Raw genomic sequence first — 19,811 nt, 5'->3', positions numbered from 1 at the left:
TTTTCTGTGTGATACTTGGTGCCACACAGCTGAGACAATGAGACTGCACATTATCTATTTACTTTTTAAGATTTCTTAACTCAGTGTGAACATTTTCTTTAATCTCATCTGATACAAAATCCAGTTGGAGATTATAAGAAGGTGATATGTAATCCATACTTTTATTCACAGGTGATTGATCTTTAGCTAGAGGCATTTACAGTTATACTGCTTTGAAATTTTTGATCAGCTTAAACAAGAAAATGACATTTAAAATAAATTAGATTGGACAGAGGTCACGTAATCTATTGACTGTATGAAGAGTTAGGATGCATGATCCAAAGACCTCTCATATCCTTTTAAAATGTCCTTAGGCTCAGTTATGCAAAGTAAAAGATAAAGGTTTATTTTTTAAATTAACTTAAAATGTTATTGAAATAATGAGAAATTAAAAGACTTGATGAGCTCTAACACTAAAGTATCTGCATTTATTTTTTTTAAATGTAACTCTGTCATGTTTGAATATGTAGCTCACAGTCTGTGCTATGAGCTCATAGTTTGGGCTCATAGCCTGTCCTGGAAGACTCTTCCTTTAAGTAACCCCTTCATCACGATAATACTAGGTATGGTATTCCTTTTACCTTCTCTTTTTCCTATTAAATTTTAGAGCATGCCAAAACCCTGGAGTCATTTTGGAGTTAAATAGACTATAATATCAGATTTTAGATAAATCGCATAAAGTAAAACTAGTAGGATGTGATATGATTTTTTTAGAGCCACAAGTGATATTTATCAGTAGTTAGGGTATTATCTTCAGAAATATTTGTAAATATTTCCAGAACTAGTTTCAGTTTTGGTAGTGAAAATGTTCACTTAGGATACAATTTTGTAATTGTTTTTCTTTTTCTTCTTCTTTTTAATTTCAGGGTCAGCCTGGTCCTCAGGTAAGATAATTCTTTTCTGGCAAATTATTTTCAATTTAGAATTTTTCCAGTGTGGAGGTCTTTCTGCAAATCTTTTCAAAGATATAAAAAAGCTATGAACTGGTAATCACGACACCACACAGTAGACCAAATTTTTCCCAGGAGTAAACCCTTGGGGCCTCTTCAGGGTTGTGTGAGCCACATCAGCTGTTGGGCCAGATGGCAGATTTAACAATGTACTATCATATAAAGCAAAACTCTTAACTGATCTGAAACAGTGCCACAGGGCTTTAATGTAAGACAGCATGACATAAAAGTCGAGTCTGAACTGGTTTGCATTATGTACTGATTAATCATGTACTAATAATGTTGTGAATCTCTGCAGACTCATTATTTAGACTGTGATCCTACCAGCTACTTTTGATTCATTATAGACAGTTATTGAATTTTTAATTTAGAAACAACTGCCAAAGACATGATTTATAATTAAGCATGAATGCAGTCAACAGAAAATCTTATTGAGCCCTAAATCATATTGAAGAAAATAAGCAAATTTTAGGAAGGGGAGGAATGTGGTATGAAGATGGAAATACAAAAGAAGTGAGTTTTCAGAAATGAAAAGTCAGTACGAAAAATTCAAACAACAAATTCAATATCAATACTAATTATAATCCATAGGATTCTATAGAGAAGAAAATGCAGTCATTAATGTTTTACTTTTAATACTCTAGTGCCTATAAATAATATAATTATTTACTGAACTCATCTTCCATCGCTTTCCCCTTGATGTACTGAATGCTATTTCTGCCTTAGATTGTTTCACAAATAAGCCATTTTCATGATAGCTTTGTAGTCAATATCATGAATTATCTATTGTGTGCTCTACCTCATACCAGATCACAAGAATATTATTTATGGTTTTTATGATCTCTATATATAGATGTCTAATGAAACAAAAAATTCCACATACTTCAGTAAACAAGTTCTTTTCACACCAAGCTTATGAGAAAGTTTGACTTTTAATTAATTTGTATTGATATCTGAAAATACCTATATCATCATTTGTGATTTTCACTCTTGTATTCCATGTTGGTTCAAGGCAATTATTAATGGAATAAAACCCACAGGAGAAAGTTATAGCTTGTTTACTAAATTTGAAATAACCATATTATAATGGAATGAAGATAAAGTAAAAGATGTTTTGCATGGTTTCTTTTGTTTTTTGGGAGTTTTTGTTTTGCTCTTTTTTTTTTTTTTTCCTGAGACGGAGTCTTGCTCTGTCACCCAGGCTGGAGTGCAATGGTGCAATCTTGGCTCACTGCAACTTCCGCCTCCTGGGTTCAAGCGATTCTCCTGCCTCAGCCACCCAAGTAGCTGGGATTACAGGCACCTGCCACCACACCCTGCTAATTTTTGTATTTTTAGTGGAGATGGGGTTTTACCATGTTGGCCAGGCTGGTCTTGAACTCCTGACCTCGGGTGATCTGCCCGCCTTGGCCTGCCTCCCAAAGTGCTGAGATTACAGGCATGAGCCACTGTACTCAGCTTGCATGCTTTCTTTTATTTGATGCTTACAACAGCCTTGGAAAGTATTATTACCCTACGTGTGCGTGTGTATGTGTATGTATGTGTGTGTGTGCGTGCACGTGTGTGTCTAAACATACAGAAACAGAAGAGATAAATTAGTCACATGAATAACACCATGAACTGGGAGCTAAACTGAAGTCTGTATCTAAAACCCTCATACTTTGTAGTGCTCAGCCCTTGAGAGAAGGTGGTGAGACAGCCCATAATAAAAGAAGTTGAAGAGTTGATTTTGAGAGATCGTAATTTTTAACATACTTTAATTTTTAATAGGACCTCTGTCTTAGCTGTACCTTCTTTCTTGCATCCCAAAGCAGTTCTTAAGAAATTGAGCATAAATAATTTATTTGAGAGATGATCCTAGAAAGCATCAGGAGAGAGTGGAGAAATGACATAGGGAAGGCAACAACACCAAAAAATGGGTGCCTCAATTAGCAGATTACTGCTGTGGACAATTGGGGCTCAGTCCTGCTGAGGAATCTTGAGAGACTGTGTAGAGCATGTTGCAGAATCATCCCAGAGAGGGATAAGGAAGTTGATGGATTTATCCACTAATTTCCCTGCCTTTACTGTTGAGGGTCGCAGCTGGGTGCTGGCTTTTCAGCACTCCTGGCCTGCTGTGAAAGGAATTTAGGAAGCCATAGGGACGTATGGGACCTGTATTCCAGCACTGTCTTAGAGCAGGTAGTGGTGGGCAGGCACCTACATGTGCCACAACATCCAAGTGCACATGTCTTATAGACAAGACAGAGTAGAAAATTCAGATATAAATAGAAAGACTTGGGAAATTAAATATAAAGGCAGTATTAAATGCATAGTAGTTAATAAGATACTAAAGAGAGTAACTGTAAAAAGAAAAACAGTCATAGTAAATCTTGAGTATACAGCCACAGTTAATAAACAACCAACCAAGATCATAAACTAACATTGGAAACCAAGAATGGACAGGACCAGAAAAACCGTGGATGATGGTGGCTGAGGATGAACGTATATCATGACACTTCAGAACACCTTCACATAAGGTCCTATATTTACTATGGCTCTGCAGAAACATAGTCTGCCTAACTGCCTATGCTGGAAAATGTTGAAAATTTGCAAGGAGGTTGGAACCAGCATTTTCAAATGGTCCCATTCGAAACCTGCTCTGGTTTCCTTTGTTTTGGCTACCAGTTTGCCTTTAGTGGATGTGAAATCTCATGATCATTTAGTTTAAAATGTCTTCCTCACATCACAGTAAAAGGAAGTCAATAAATTGAGGAAGAATAGGTATGAGGGAAAATGAGAAGCCAATACATACCCTCACATAATCTTTCCACAGCACAAAAAAGAAGCAAAGAGTTGTTGTTGTGTACCCAAGGAAAAGCCTGGCCTACCTCTTACGCCTACATCATCATCATATTTTTCCAAAGAAACTTCCATTGTTAGATTTGAAATTAAATAGCTCTTCATGAAGTTTTGCATTTGGTGCTTGATGGTCATTAGCTTTTCTCTGATACTCTTTAAATTACAGATGAATTTTGTATAGGCTCTTATCCATCTGTATATTTTGTTTTCCCCATTACCTATTGTAATGTGTTACTTTCCTAACCCCTGTTCTGCTCTTGGGAAATTTTCTTTTATAAAAACCATGGACCTTAAACTGACTTTTAAAAAATTACTCTTCAGCAAAATGAGTTTTATTTATTTTTTTTAACTTTTATTTTAAGTTCAGGGTTACATATGCAGGATGTGCAGGTTTGTTACACAGGTAAACGTGTGCCATGGTGGTTTACAGCACAGATCATCTGATCACCCAGGTATTAAGCCCAGAATTCATTAGCTATTCTTTCCAATGCTGTTTCTTCTTTCAAGCCCCCACAGGTGCCCAATATGTGTTGCTCCGGACAATGAGTCCATGTGTTCTCATCAATCAGTTGCCACTTATAAATGAGAACATGCGATGTTTGGTTTTCTGTTCCTTAAATAGGCTCTCAACCACAAAACAAAATTTAACTATCATAAATATGAGCACTTAGAAATGATACATGTAGTAGATTTGATTATAAATATGTGCAGCAGAGTTTTTGTATTTTATACAATTATATCTTACATTAACACCTTACTGTGAACCTTTTTCTTTGAGTAAATTTATATAAACTGTACATTAAATCTGTTTAGCATAGATCTATAAGGTAAATACATACAGTGTATTGATGAGCAATATGCATTTAAAACCCAAATTAGAGGGTGAACATGGTGGCTTACACCTATAATCCCAACACTTTGGGAGGCTGAGGCAGGCGGATCACTTGAGGTCAGGTGTTTGAGACCAGCCTGGTCAAAATGGTAAACTCCGTCTCTCCTAAAAATACACACAAAAAAATCAGCTGGGTGTGGTGGTGCACACCTGTAATCCTAGCTACTAGGGAGGCTGAGGCAGGAGAACCGCTTGAACCTGAGATGGAGGTTGCAGTGAGGCAAGATAACTCCACTGCAGTCCAGCCTGAGAAACAGAGTGAGACTCAAAAAAAAAAAATTAGAAAGTTGTTATGGGTTTTTAAGTTGTTGAAAGCTTTCGTTTATTTGATCCAATTTTTCTTAAAATTTCCATGTTCTGTTTACTTGGCTCACTGAAAATTATCCTTTTCACATACAGTATATGTCTAGTAACAGGAACTTGAAATTTTGTGTTTTTCTTTTTTCCTCTTCTTTTTGTTGACTCAAAATGATACCTACTTTTTTCTTAAAATGTCAACCCTTTTGATTTCTTTGATTTTATAAGATTTCTCACCTAAAATGTCAAAACTTGTTTTATGTTATTTATGTATATACAATTCAGTATAACTGAGTGGCCTGATAATTCTGTTCCTCTCCAGCTCTGGGTCTCCCTAGCACATGCTGTTAGCTGTGGGAAAATGGAAGGGTATGGACATTGCCTAAACTTCTTCTTTCACTCCCCGTCTTCTTTTGCAACTAGTTAATGAAGAGCGCTTATCATCTGTGCAAGGTTTCTACAAACAAATTCTTCCTTAGCCAATCCTTAAATCCACATTTCCCACCCCTGCCTGGGTCATGGCCATGCCATTCAAACTCTTCTTAGCCAGCCTACTGCCACTGAAAATCTACACTTCTGACTTTCAATGGATTTTTCATTAAGACCCTATTACTAATAATGGTCTGTTTCTATTGAACAATGGGGATCTCTTTTAGGTACTTTTAAGAATAGGCTTTTGTGGATTAGGCTGGGAAAAGAAACCATATTCATATTGTGATTCCTACGGTAAGATGTAATTAGGTTTCCAAACAAAATACTTCCTCCAAAAAAGGGTTGTAAATGTTTAAGTTGGGGGATTGATATGGTTTAGACCTGTGCTCCCACTCAAATCTCATGTGAATTGTAATTCCCAATGTTGGAGGTATGGCCTGATGGGAGGTGATTGAATCATAGTGAGAGGTGACAATGTGATAGCCATCCTCGCTCGCTCTTGGCACCTCTTCGGCCTGGACGTCCACTCTGGCCATACTTGAGGAACCCTTCAGCCCACCACTGCACTGTGGGAGCCCCTCTCTGGGCTGGCCAAGGCCGGAGCCGGCTCCTTCTGCTTGCAGGGAGGTGTGGAGGGAAAGGCGCGGGCGGGGACCGGGGCTGCTGCGCAGCACTTACGGGCCAGCATGAGTTCCAGGTGGACATGGGCTCCATGGGCCCCACATTTGGAGTGGCTGGCCAGCACCACTGGCCTGGGCAGTGAGGGGTTTGGCACCCAGGCCAGCAGCTGCAGAGGTCACGCCGGGTCCCCCAGCACTGCTGGCACCCCCGCACTGCTCTGGAATTCTTGCTGGGCCTCAGCCATCTCCCCCCTGTGGTGGGCTCCCGAACAGCCTGAGCCTCCCCAACGGGCACTGCCCCCTGCTCCAGGGCGCCCAGTCCCATTGACCACCCAAGGACTGAGGAGTCCAGGTGTGCCAGTCTGGCGGGCAGCTCCACCAGTGGCCTTGGCGTGGGAGGGATCCATTAGGCGAAGCCAGCTGGGCTCCTGAGTCAGGTGGGAACTTGGAGAACTTTTATGTCTAGCTAGAGGATTGTAAATGAACCAATCAGCACTCTGTGTCTAACTTAAGGTTTGTAAATGCACCAATCAGCACTCTGTGTCTAGCTCAAGGTTTGTAAATGCATCAATCAGTTCTCTGTGTCTGGCTAATCTAGTGGGGACTTGGAGAACTTTTATGTCTAGTTAGAAGATTGTAAATGCACCAATCAGCACTCTGTGTCTAGATCAAGGTTTGTAAATGCACCAATCAGTGCTCTGTGTCTAGCTAATCTAGTGGGGACTTGGAGAACTTTTATGTCTAGCTAGAGGATTGTAAATGCACCAATCAGCATTCTGTGTCTAGCTCAAGGTTTGTAAATGTACCTATCAGTGCTCTGTGTCTAGCTCATCTAGTGGGGACTTGGAGAACTTTTATGTCTAGGTAGAGGATTGTAAATGCACCAATCAGCACTCTGTATCTAGCTCAGGGATTGTAAATGCACCAATCATCACCCTGTCAAAACGGACCAATCAGCTCTCTTTAAAACGGACCAATCAGCTCTCTGTAAAATGGACCAATCAGGAAGATGTGGGTGGGGCCAGATAAGGGAATAAAAGCAGGCTGCCTGCGCCAGTAGTGGCATTTCACTGGGGGACCCTTGACACAGTGGAAGGTTTGTTCTTTGGTCTTTGCAATAAATGCTGCTGCTTGCTCTTTGGGTCTGCACTGCCTTTGTGAGCTGTAACACTCACCACGAAGGTCTGCAGCTTCACTTCTGAAGCCAGCGAGACCACAAACCCACCAGAAGGGAGAAACTGCAGACACATCTGAACATCAGAAGGAATAAACTCCGGACACACCATCTTTAAGAACTGTAACATTCACCGTGAGGGTCCGTGGCTTCATTCTTGAAGTCAGTGAGACCAAGAACCCACCAATTCCAGACACAATAGGGGTGAATCTTTCATGAATGGTTTAGCACCACACCCTTGGTGCTCTCCTTCTGATAGAGTTCTCATAAGATCTAGTTGTTTAAAAATATATGTAATACTTCCCTTCCCTCCCTCTCTTGCTGCTGCTCTGACCTTGTGAAGTGCTGGGCTCCCCCTTTGCCTTATGCCGTGATTGGCAAGGAAGCTTCCTGAGGCCTCCCCCAGAAGCAGAAGTTGCTATGCTTCCTATGCAGCCTGCAGAATCGTGAGCCAATTGAGCCTCTTTTCTTTGTAAATTACTTAGTCTCAGGTATTTCTTTACAGCAATGCAAGAATGGACTAATACAAAGATTGTGTGTCCTTTAAGGTTTATTAGAAGATTTGGACAGAATTGTAATTAACAACTTGTTATTCACATGCAAGTGTTTATGTCAGGGAGAATTGTCTTGAATAGGTTGAACATTCTCTTTGTTAAGCTGTTCTTGGATTGCTGTAAAGAAATACATGAAACGTAATTTATAAACAAAAGAGATTTAACTGACTTATGGTAGTGCAGGCTTTACAGGAAGTGTGGTGCTGGCATCTGCTCAGCTTCTAGGGAAGTCTTAGGAAGCTTACAATCATAGTGGAAGGCAAAGGCGGAGCAGGCACATCACATGGCAAAAACAGGAGAGAGAGAGAAGGTGCCACACACTTCAACACCCAGATCTTGTGAGAATTTGCTGTCTCGAGGACAGCACCAAGAGGCTGCTAAATCGTTAATGATAAATCCACCCCTATGATCCAGTCACCTCCCACTAGGCTCTACCTCCAACTCTGGGAATTACATTTCAGCAAGAGAGTTGGTCGGGGGCAAATATCCAAACTCTATCGTTCCCAATCATCGTATTCATAGTATTTATATTATACAGTGCAAACTCCTCCTTAGAGAGTAAAAAAAAAAAAAAAAAAAAAAATTGAATCTACTTCTATATCACACGTTATTTTGTAAAGCCTTCCTGATTAATAAGGTTTTATTTTGCTGACTGATGGTAAAAAGGGAAAGTGTCTTTTATTCAGTGAGTGGTTCTGATCATCTTCCTAAAGCCGAAGACAGCGTAGATTGTTGAGAATTGCTGGGACTAGAAAGCTAAATGGCAGCAAATTCTTTTACAGTCATAGTATGAAATTAAATGAGAAAGGAGACCTCAGGGAAGAGAGGTGAGTCTGCATTTACCTAAATGAGTGAGAAAATGGTTCTTGACAAGGGAAATGAGATGGTGAAAGGGTATTAGAATTAAAGAAGAAAAGAGAGAGGAATCAAATAGACGCAATTAAAAATGATAAAGGGGATATCACCACCGACCCCACAGAAATACAAACTACCATCAGAGAATACTATAAACACCTCTACGCAAATCAACTAGAAAATCTAGAAGAAATGGATAATTTCCTGGACACGTACACTCTTCCAAGACTAAACCAGGAAGAAGTTGAATCCCTGAATAGACCAATAGCAGCCTCTGAAATTGAGGCAACAATTAATAGCCTACCCACCAAAAAAAGCCCAGGACCAGATGGATTCACAGCTGAATTCTACCAGAGGTACAAGGAGGAGCTGGTACCATTCCTTCTGAAACTATTCCAATCAATAGAAAAAGAGGGAATCCTCCCTAACTCATTTTATGAGGCCAGCATCATCCTGATACCAAAGCCTGGCAGAGACACAACAAAAAAAGAGAATTTGAGACCAATCTCCCTGATGAACATCGATGCAAAAATCCTCCATAAAATACTGGCAAACTGGATTCAGCAGCACATCAAAAAGCTTATCCACCATGATCAAGTGGGCTTCATCCCTGGGATGCAAGGCTGGTTCAACATTCGCAAATCAATCAACGTAATCCAGCATATCAACAGAACCAAAAACAAGAACCACATGATTATCTCAATAGATGCAGAAAAGGCTTTTGACAAAATTCAACAGCCCTTCATGCTAAAAACGCTCAACAAATTCGGTATTGATGGAACGTACCTCAAAATAATAAGAGCTATTTATGACAAACCCACAGCTAATATCATACTGAATGGGCAAAAACTGGAAAAGTTCCCTTTGAAAACTGGCACAAGACAGGGATGCCCTCTCTCACCACTCCTATTCAACATAGTGTTGGAAGTTCTGGCTAGGGCAATCAGGCAAGAGAAAGAAATCAAGGGTATTCAGTTAGGAAAAGAAGAAGTCAAATTGTCCCTGTTTGCAGATGACATGATTGTGTATTTAGAAAACCCCATCGTCTCAGCCCAAAATCTTCTTAAGCTGATAAGCAACTTCAGCAAAGTCTCAGGATACAAAATTAATGTGCAAAAATCACAAGCATTCTTATACACCAGTAACAGACAAGCAGAGAGCCAAATCAGGAATGAACTTCCATTCACAATTGCTTCAAAGAGAATAAAATACCTAGGAATCCAACTTACAAGGGATGTAAAGGACCTCTTCAAGGAGAACTACAAACCACTGCTCAGTGAAATCAAAGAGGACACAAACAAATGGAAGAACATACCATGCTCATGGATAGGCAGAATCAATATTGTGAAAATGGCCATACTGCCGAAGGTAATTTATAGATTCAATGCCATCCCCATCAAGCTACCAATGAGTTTCTTCACCGAACTGGAAAAAGCTGCTTTAAAGTTCATATGGAACCAAAAAAGAGCCCGTATTGCCAAGACAATCCTAAGTCAAAAGGACAAAGCCGGAGGCGTCACGCTACCTGACTTCAAACTATACTACAAGGCTACAGTAACCAAAACAGCATGGTACTGGTACCAAAACAGAGATATAGACCAATGGAACAGAACGGAGCCTTCAGAAATAATGCCACACATCTACAACCATCTGATCTTTGACAAACCTGACAAAAACAAGAAATGGGGAAAGGATTCCCTATTTAATAAATGGTGCTGGGAAAATTGGCTAGCCATAAGTAGAAAGCTGAAACTGGATCCTTTCCTTACTCCTTATACGAAGATTAATTCAAGATGGATTAGAGACTTAAATGTTAGACCTAATACCATCAAAACCCTAGAAGAAAATCTAGGTAGTACCATTCAGGACATAGGCATGGGCAAGGACTTCATGTCTAAAACACCAAAAGCAACGGCAGCAAAAGCCAAAATTGACAAATGGGATCTCATTAAACTAAAGAGCTTCTGCACAGCAAAAGAAACTACCATCAGAGTGAACAGGCAACCTACAGAATGGGAGAAAATTTTTGCAATCTACTCATCTGACAAAGGGCTAATTTCCAGAATCTACAAAGAACTCAAACAAATATACAAGAAAAAAACAAACAACCCCATCCAAAAGTGGGGAAAGGATATGAACAGACATTTCTCAAAAGAAGACATTCATACAGCCAACAGACACATGAAAAAATGCTCATCATCACTGGCCATCAGAGAAATCAAATCAAAACCACAATGAGATACCATCTCACACCAGTTAGAATGGCAATCATTAAAAAATCAGGAAACAATAGGTGTTGGAGAGGATGTGGAGAAATAGGAACACTTTTACACTGTTGGTGGGATTGTAAACTAGTTCAACCATTATGGAAAACAGTATGGCGATTCCTCAAGGATCTAGAACTAGATGTACCATATGACCCAGCCATCCCACTACTGGGTATATACCCAAAGGATTATAAATTATGCTACTACAAAGACACATGCACACGTATGTTTATTGCGGCACTATTCACAATAGCAAAGACTTGGAATCAACCCAAATGTCCATCAGTGACAGACTGGATTAAGAAAATGTGGCACATATACACCATGGAATACTATGCAGCCATAAAAAAGGATGAGTTTGCGTCCTTTGTAGGGACATGGATGCAGCTGGAAACCATCATTCTTAGCAAACTATCACAAGAAGAGAAAACCAAACACCGCATGTTCTCACTCATAGGTGGGAACTGAACAATGAGCTCACTTGGACTCGGGAAGGGGAACATCACACACTGGGGCCTATCATGGGGAGGGGGGAGGGGGGAGGGATTGCATTGGGGAGTTATACCTGATATAAATGATGAATTGATGGGTGCTGACGAGTTGATGGGTGCAGCACACCAACATGGCACATGTATACATATGTAACCTGCACGTTATGCACATGTACCCTAGAACTTAAAGTATAATAAAATAAATAAATAAATAAATAAAATTAAAAAAAAAAAAAAAAAAAAAAAAAGCAATTCTCACAGCTGTGGTTAAGATGGAAAAAGGGCCAGGGAAATGAAGAGAGAGGATGTTGCTGTGAATCTCCTGAATCAAGGGAAATAAAACTCTTGGAGAGGAAAAGGGGGGGAATAAAGTAAATAATATCACAGCAACCTGGAAAAATAACAAGTAACAACAGAGGGTAAAGGCAGAAAGAAGACAGAGAAATGAAAGAAAAGGCAGATGAGCATTTGTATTTCATTTTGTTTTTGTTTTTATGAGATGGAGCCTTGCTCTGCCTCCCAGGCTGGAGTACAATAGCGCGATCTCTGCTCACTGCAAGCTCCGCCTCCCGGGTTCAAGCTATTATCACGTGTCAGCCTCCCGAGTAGCTGGGACCGCAGGCGCCTGCCACCACGCCCTGCTAATTTTTGAATTTTTAGTAGAGACAGGGTTTCACCGTGTTGGTCAGATTGGTCTCAAACTCCTGACCTCAGGTGATCCACCCACCTCAGCCTCCCAAAGTGCTGGGATTACAGGCATGAGCCACCACGCCCGGCCTTTTATATCTCAAACTAGAAGTAATGAGAGTTTTTGAGAGTAAGGCTAAATTTATTAAAATGAAATTTACCCTGATATTTTTTCATTAATTCATATTAACATAATTCAATTAACTACTCAACAAGTATTAGCCCCTATATACAAAGCACAATGTGCAAGGCACAATAAGGCAGTGTAATTGTGGTAAACAGACCCAGTCTGTGTTCTTGTGATAGTTCTGGTTTTTTTAATTTTAAAAACTGTATAAATTAGTTTAAGTTCTTTGTAGATTCTGGATATTAAACCTTTGTCAGATGGATAGATTGCAAAAATTTTCTCCCATTCTGTAGGTTGCCTGTTTACTCTGATGATAGTTTCTTTTGCTGTGCAGAAGCTCTTTAGCTTAATTAGGTCTCATTTGTCAATTTTGGATTTTGTTGCAATTGCTTTTGGAGCCATCATTCTCAGCAAACTAATACAGGAACAGAAAAGCAAACACCACATGTTCTCACTCATAAGTGGGAGTTGAGCAATGAGAACACATGGACACAGGGAGGGGAACATCACACACCACAACCTGTCAGGGGTGGGGGATAAGGGGAGGGAGAGCATTAGGACGAATACCTAATACACGCGGGGCTTAAAACCTAGATGATGGGTTGATAGGTGCAGCAAACCACTATGGCAGATGGATACCTATGTAACAAACCTGCCCATTCTGCACATGTATCCCAGAACTTAAAGTAAAACAAAAAGAAATTGTATCTATATTTTTATTTAAAACTACTTAGTAGACAAAGATTGAATATACTCAAGATGTACAATGTGATGATTTCACATACATATATATTGTGCAATATTATAACAATCAAATTAACATATTTTTCACCACCCATGTTGTACATTCAATCCTCAGAACTTGTTCATCTTGTAACTGAAAATTTGTGCCCTTTTACCAACATCTCCCCATTTCTGCCACCCTCCAGCCTTTTTTGTATGCTTCTATGAGTTTGACCTCTTTAGATTTCACATTTAAATGAAATTATGAAATTATAAAATATTTATATTTCTGTGTCTGGTTTATTTCCCTTAGCACAATGTCATCCAGGTTTATCCATGTTGTTGCAAATGGCAGGATAGTCTTTTCTGTGGCTAAATAATATTCCATTGTGTATGTATACCACAGTTTTTTTACCTGTTCATCAGCTAATAGACATTTAGGTTGATTCCATATCTTGACTATTGTGAGAAATGCTGCAGTGAACACGTGCATGCAAATTTCTCTTCAACATACTGATTTCACTTCCTTCAGATATGTACCCAGCTGTGGGATTGCTATGTCCTATGGTAGTTCTATTTTAATTTTTTGATAAACTTCTGTACAATTCACCATGATGGTTGTACTAATTGATACTCCCACCAACAGTGTACGAGGATTCCCTTTGCTCCACATCCTTACCAGCACTTACTATCTTTTGTCTTTTTTTACAACAGCCATTCTGACAGGTGTGAGGTGATATCTCACTATGGTTTGATTTTCATTTCCTTGATGAATAGTGATGCTGAACACCTTTTCATATCCCTGTTGGCCCTAGGTATATCTTCTTTGGAAAAATGTCACATCTCTTGTGATAGTACTTTTAATGTTATCAATAACAGTCTATAAAGTGTCAAAGTTCTCAAATGTTGCAGACCCATCCCTTCCAAGGATGACTTTAACCCCACCTGCAAGTCCTGCTCTGCATCTGCACATCTGGGTAATCTCCAGGTTCAATGGAGACCTTAAACATGAGGCATTTAAATAGGCCCTTTTCCAATATGCAGGTAACTCAGGATCAATACCGTTATTCTAAGAATGGTCCTAGAATCATGCCTTAGTTCTCAATTAAGTTTCTGCCCAGATTCAAAAACCCTTGCTCTGGAACTAAGTCATTTCCTGGATCCCCATCTCTGCATTCCCTTTCTACCTTGTACTCTTCATCCCAGTTCTCCTTTCCCGTTCCTCACTACTGCCAGGTATTCAAGTCACAGTAGTAATACTTTGTGCAGCTTTGCCAGTGGCAGACTGAACAGTTTAAACTCTCTAGCTCACTGCCTACCTGACAGGATCTCACATGCCTGTTTCTTTTAACCTTGGTTTCCCCATTGCCATTCTGCCCACTGTGAAGATATGCCTGTTGTCTGGCCACTCATTGCTGCATGGAGGCAAGTCAGGAAAGTGAGTAGTTAGCATTTTATCTGTGTCTGTAGTGCAGGCATTTAGGATTGAGTGTACTATCAACCAGCAGCATCCTAATACAATTATGTATCATAGTTCTGATTATGTCACTCTTCTGACCTCAAAACCTTGAGTCTTAATATGTTTTTCATTTAGAATACAATAGAATCTAGGTTCTTGCTTGACATTCAAATCCTCTTATCTGGCCTGTTTTCTAGCCTAATCTCCCATTAATTTCTCATTAATGCCCTTTCTAGACTATGCTTCCCCTGAAACAAATCGAACCATTTACTTCTTTTCTCTTCAAATCTTTCTTTTTCTTTTTGCCTTTTCTTATGGTAGCCTTTCCTCCTAACCCTTGGACACACTCAGTTTCCATACATCCAAATAGGATACCCCTTCATATCTGAATGCTGCTGCTTCTATTAAGAAGTGTTTACTCTCCCTTAACTAAATGTAATTTCTCCCTTTTTCTGAATCCTGACAACATTCTCTCTCTCTCTCTCTCTCTATATATATATATATATATATTTTTTTTTTTTTTTTTCTTTTTTTAGACAGAGTCTCACTCTGTTGCCCAGGCTGGAGTGCAGTGGCACAATATCGGCTCACTGCAACCTTTGCCTCCTGGGTTGAAATAATTCTCCTGCCTCAGCCTCCTAAGTAGCTAGGATTACAGGCTTGTGCCACCACACCCAGCTAATTTTTGTATTTTTAGTAGAGATGGGGTTTCACCATGTTGGCCAGGCTGGTCTCAAACTCCTGACCTCAAGTGATCCTCCTGCCTCAGCCTCCCAAAGTGCTGGGATTACAGGCATGAGCCACCAAGCCTGGCACTGTGTAACTTTTTATGTAACACTTTACAATTAAAATAGAGGGGCATGGACCTTGATCAGACAGGTTACATAATTCAAATCCCAACTTTACCACTTGCAAGCTATCTATCTTTGGCAAGTTACTCAATCAGGCTAGTCTCATTTTCCTCATCTGTGCAGCAGAGATAATTATGTCTTACCTCAACAATGTGAGGATTAAAATAAGATAATATATGTAAGACGTCTAATGTGATGCCTAGTTCATAGCAATCACTCAGTGAATATTAATTTCCTTCCTCCAGTTTCCTCTTTAAATTGTATTATAATTATTCATGAACATTTTTTTCTTTTATGTCTTTTTTTTTTTTGCAGAGCTCCTTTTTTTATTATTCTACTTTAAGTGCTAGGGTACATGTGCACAATGTTCAGGTTTGTTACATAGGTATACATCTGCCATGTTGGTTTGATATACCCATCAACTTGTCATTTATGTTAGATATTTCTCCTAATGCTATCCATCCCTCAGACCCCCACCCCTCGACAGGCCCTGGTGTATGATGTCCCCTGCCCTGTGTCCATGTGTTCTCATTGTTCAGCTCCCACCTATGAGTGAGAACATGCAGTGTTTGGTTTTCTGTCCTTGTGATAGTTTGCTCAGAATGATGGTTTCCAGCTGCATCCATGTGCCTGCAAAGGATATGAACTCATCCTTTTTTATGGTGGCATAGTATTCCATGGTGTATATGTGGCACATTTTCTTTATCCAGTCTATCATTGATGGACATTTGGGTTGGGTCCAAGTCTTTGGTGTTGTGAATAGTGCCACAATAAACATATGTGTGCATGTGTCTTTATAGTAACATGACTTATAATCCTTTGGGTGTATACTCAGTAATGGGATGGCTGGGTCAAATGGTATTTCTAGTTCTAGATCCTTGAGGAATTGCCACACTGTCTTCCACAATGGTTGAACTAATTTACACTCCCACCAACAGCGTAAAAGTGTTCCTATTTCTCCACATCCTCTCCAGAATCTGTTGTTTCCTGACTTTTTAATGATTACCATTCTAACTGATGTGAGATGGTATCTCATTGTGGTTTTGATTTGCATTTCTCTGATGACTAGTGATGATGAGCATTTTTTCATATGCCTGTTGGCTGCATAAATGTCTTCTTTTGAGAAGTGTCTGTTCATATCCTTTGTCCACTCTTTGATGGGGTTGTTTTTTTCTTGTAAATTTGTGTAAGTTTTTTGTAGATTTTGGATATTAGCCCTTGTTAGATGGCTAGATTGCAAAGATTTTCTCCCATTCTTTAGGTTACCTGGTTCACTCTGATGATTGTTTCTTTTCCTGTGCAGAAGCTCTTTAGTTGAATTAGATCCCATTTGTGAATTTTGGCTTTTGTTGCCAATGCTTTTGGTGTTTTAGTCATGAAGTTTTTGCCCATGACTATGTCCTGAATGGTATTGCCTAGGTTTTCTTCTAGTGTTTTTATGGTGTTAGGTCTTACATGTAAGTCTTTAATCCATCTCGAGTTAATTTTTGTATATGGCTAAAGAAGGGATCCAGTTTCTGCTTTCTCCATATGGCTAGCCAGTTTTCCCAGCACCATTTATTAAATAGGGAGTCCTTTCCCCATTGCTTGTGTGTGTCAGGTGTGTCAAAGATCAGATGGTTGTAGATGTGTGGTGTTATTTCCAAGGGCTCTATTCTGTTCTATTGGTCTATATCTCTGTTTTGGTACTACTACCATGCTGTTATGGTTACTGTAGCCTTGTAGTATAGTTTGAAGTCAGGTAGCATGATGACCCGAGCTTTGTTCTTTTGGCTTAGGATTGTCTTGGCAATGCAGGCTCTTTTTTGGTTCCATATGAACTTTAAAGTAGTTTTTCCCAATTCTGTGAAGAAAGTCATTGGTAGACTGATGGGGATAGCATTGAATTTATTAATTACCTTGGGCAGGATGGCCATTTTCACGATATTTCTTCCTATCCATGAGCATGGAATGTTTTTCCATTTGTTTGTGTTATCTTTTATTTCATTGAACAGTGGTTTGTAGTTCTCCTTGAAGAGGTCCTTCATATCCCTTGTAAGTTGGATTCCTAAGTATTTTATCCTCTTTGTAGCAATTGTGAATGGGAGTTCACTCATGATTTGACTCTCTGTTTGTCTATTATTGGTGTATAGGAATGCTTGTGATTTTTGCACATTAATTTTGTATCCTGAGACTTTGCTAAAGTTTCTTACCAGCTTAAGGAGATTTGGGGCTGAGATGATGGTGTTTTTTTTTTTTTTTTTTTTTTTTTTTTTTTTTTTTTTTTTTTTTTTTGAGATGGAGTCTCGCTCTATCGCCCAGGCTGGAGTGCAGTGGCCGGATCTCAGCTCACTGCAAGCTCCGCCTCCCGGGTTTACGCCATTCTCCTGCCTCAGCCTCCCGAGTAGCTGGGACTACAGGCGCCCGCCACCTCGCCTGGCTAGTTTTTTGTATTTTTTAGTAGAGACGGGGTTTCATGGTGTTAGCCAGGATGGTCTCAATCTCCTGACCTCGTGATCCACCCGTCTCGGCCTCCCAAAGTGCTGGGATTACAGGCTTGAGCCACCGCGCCCAGCCGATGGTGTTTTCTAAATATACAATCGTGTCATCTGCAAACAGGGACAATTTGACTTTCTCTTTTCCTAATTCAGTACCCTTTATTTCTTTCTCTTGTCTGATTGCCCTGGACAGTACTTCCAATACTATGTTGAATAGGAGTGGTGAGAGAAGGCATTCCTGTCTTGTGCCAGTTTTCAGAGGGAATGCTTCCAGTTTTTGCCAATTCAGTATGATGTTGCCTGTGGGTTTGTCATAAATATCTCTTATTATTTTGAGATACGTTCCATCAATACCTAGTTTACTGAGAGTTTTTAGCATGAAGGGCTTTTCTGCATCTGTTGAGATAATCATGTAGTTTTCTGCATCTATTTTCTGCATCTATTGAAATAATCATGTAGTTTTTGTCATTGATTCTGTGTACTTGGTGGATTACGTTTATTGATTTGTGTATGTTGCACAAGCCTTGCATCCCAGAGATGAAGCTGACTTGATCATCCCTGATGGTGGATAAGCTTTTTGATATGCTGTTAAATTCAGTTTTCCAGTATTTTATTGAAGACCTTTGCATCGATGTTTATCAGGTATATTGGCCTAAAATTCTCTTTTTTTGTTGTGTCTCTACCAGGCTTTGGTATCAGGATGATGTTAGCCTCATAAAATGAGTTAGGGAGGATTCCCTCTTTTTCTATTGATTGAAATAGTTTCAGATGGAATGGCACCAGCTCCTCTTTGTACCTCTGGTAGAATTTGACTGTGAATCCATCTGGTCCTGGCCTTTTTTTTGGTTGGTAGACTATTAATTATTGCCTCAATTTCAGAACCTGTTATTAGTCTATTCAGAGATTCAACATCTTCCTGTTTTAGTCTTGGGAGGGTGTATTTGTCCAGGAATTTATCCATGTCTACTAGATTTTCTAGTTTATTTGCATAGAGGTGTTTACAGTATTCTCTGATGGTAGTTTGTATTTCTGTGGGATCGGTGGTGATATCCCCCTTATCATTTTTTATTACATCTATTTGATTCTTCTCTCTTTTCTTCTTTATTATTCTTGCTAGTGGTCTATCTATTTTGTTGATCTTTTCAAAAAAACAGCTCCTGGATTCATTGATTTTTTTTGAAGGGTTTTTTGTGTCTCTATCTCCTTCAGTTCTACTCTGATCTTAGTTATTTCTTGCCTTCTGGTAGCTTTTGAATTTGTTTGATCTTGCTTCTCTAGTTCTTTTAATTGTGATGTTAGAGTGTCGATTTTAGATCTTTCCTGCTTTCTCTTGTGGACATTTAATGCTGTAAATTTCCCTCTACACACTGCTTTAAATGTGTATCAGAGATTCTGATACATTGTGTCTTTGTTCTCATTGGTTTCAAGGAATATCTTTATTTCTGCTTTCATTTCGTTGTTTACCCATTAGTCATTCAGGAGCAGGTTGTTCAGTTTCCATGTAGTTCTGCAGTTTTGAGTGAGTTTCTTGGTCCTGAGTTTTAATTTGATTGCACTGTGGTCTGAGAGACAGTTTGTTGTGATTTCTGTTGTTTTACATTTGCTGAGTAGTGTTTTAGTACCAATTATGTGATTAATTTTAGAATAAGTGCAATGTGGTACTGAGAAGAATGTATATTTTGTTGATTTGGGATGGAGAGTTCTGTAGATGTCTATTAGGTCTGCTTGAACTGGAGCTGAGTTCAGATCCTGGATATCCTTGTTAACCTGTCTCGTCGATCTGTCTAATGTTGACAGTGTGGTGTTAAAGTCTCCCATTACTATTGAGTGGGAGTCTAAATCTCTTTGTAGGTCTATAAGGACATGCTTTATGAATCTGGGTGCTCTTGTATTGGGTGCATAGATGTTTAGGATAGTTAGCTCTTCTTGTTGCATTAATCCCTTTACCATTATGTAATGGCCTTATTTGTCTCTTTTGATCTTTGATGGTTTAAAGTCTGTCTTATCAGAGACCAGTATTGCAACCCCTACTTTTTTTTTTTTTTTTTTTTTTTTTTTTTTTTTTTTTTTTTTTT

At 39.3% G+C, this 19,811-nt stretch overlaps 1 protein-coding gene across 2 annotated transcripts in view; it reads left to right on the top strand.

Annotated features, from left to right (window-relative positions):
* Positions 1-19,811, top strand: part of COL25A1 (collagen type XXV alpha 1 chain) — a 496,532-nt gene that overhangs the window by 280,598 nt on the left and 196,123 nt on the right. For both annotated transcript variants that reach the window (XM_023219885.3, XM_023219886.3), the window contains one exon: positions 906-923. In XM_023219885.3, coding sequence (XP_023075653.1) covers positions 906-923 — 18 coding nt within the window. The remainder of the gene's footprint in view (positions 1-905; positions 924-19,811) is intronic.

The sequence above is a fragment of the Piliocolobus tephrosceles genome, chromosome 3, assembly GCF_002776525.5.
Source record: "Piliocolobus tephrosceles isolate RC106 chromosome 3, ASM277652v3, whole genome shotgun sequence".
Lineage (NCBI taxonomy): Eukaryota > Metazoa > Chordata > Mammalia > Primates > Cercopithecidae > Piliocolobus > Piliocolobus tephrosceles.
Note: the sequence above shows the minus strand (reverse complement) of the source record. Positions and strands in the feature narration are given on the sequence as shown.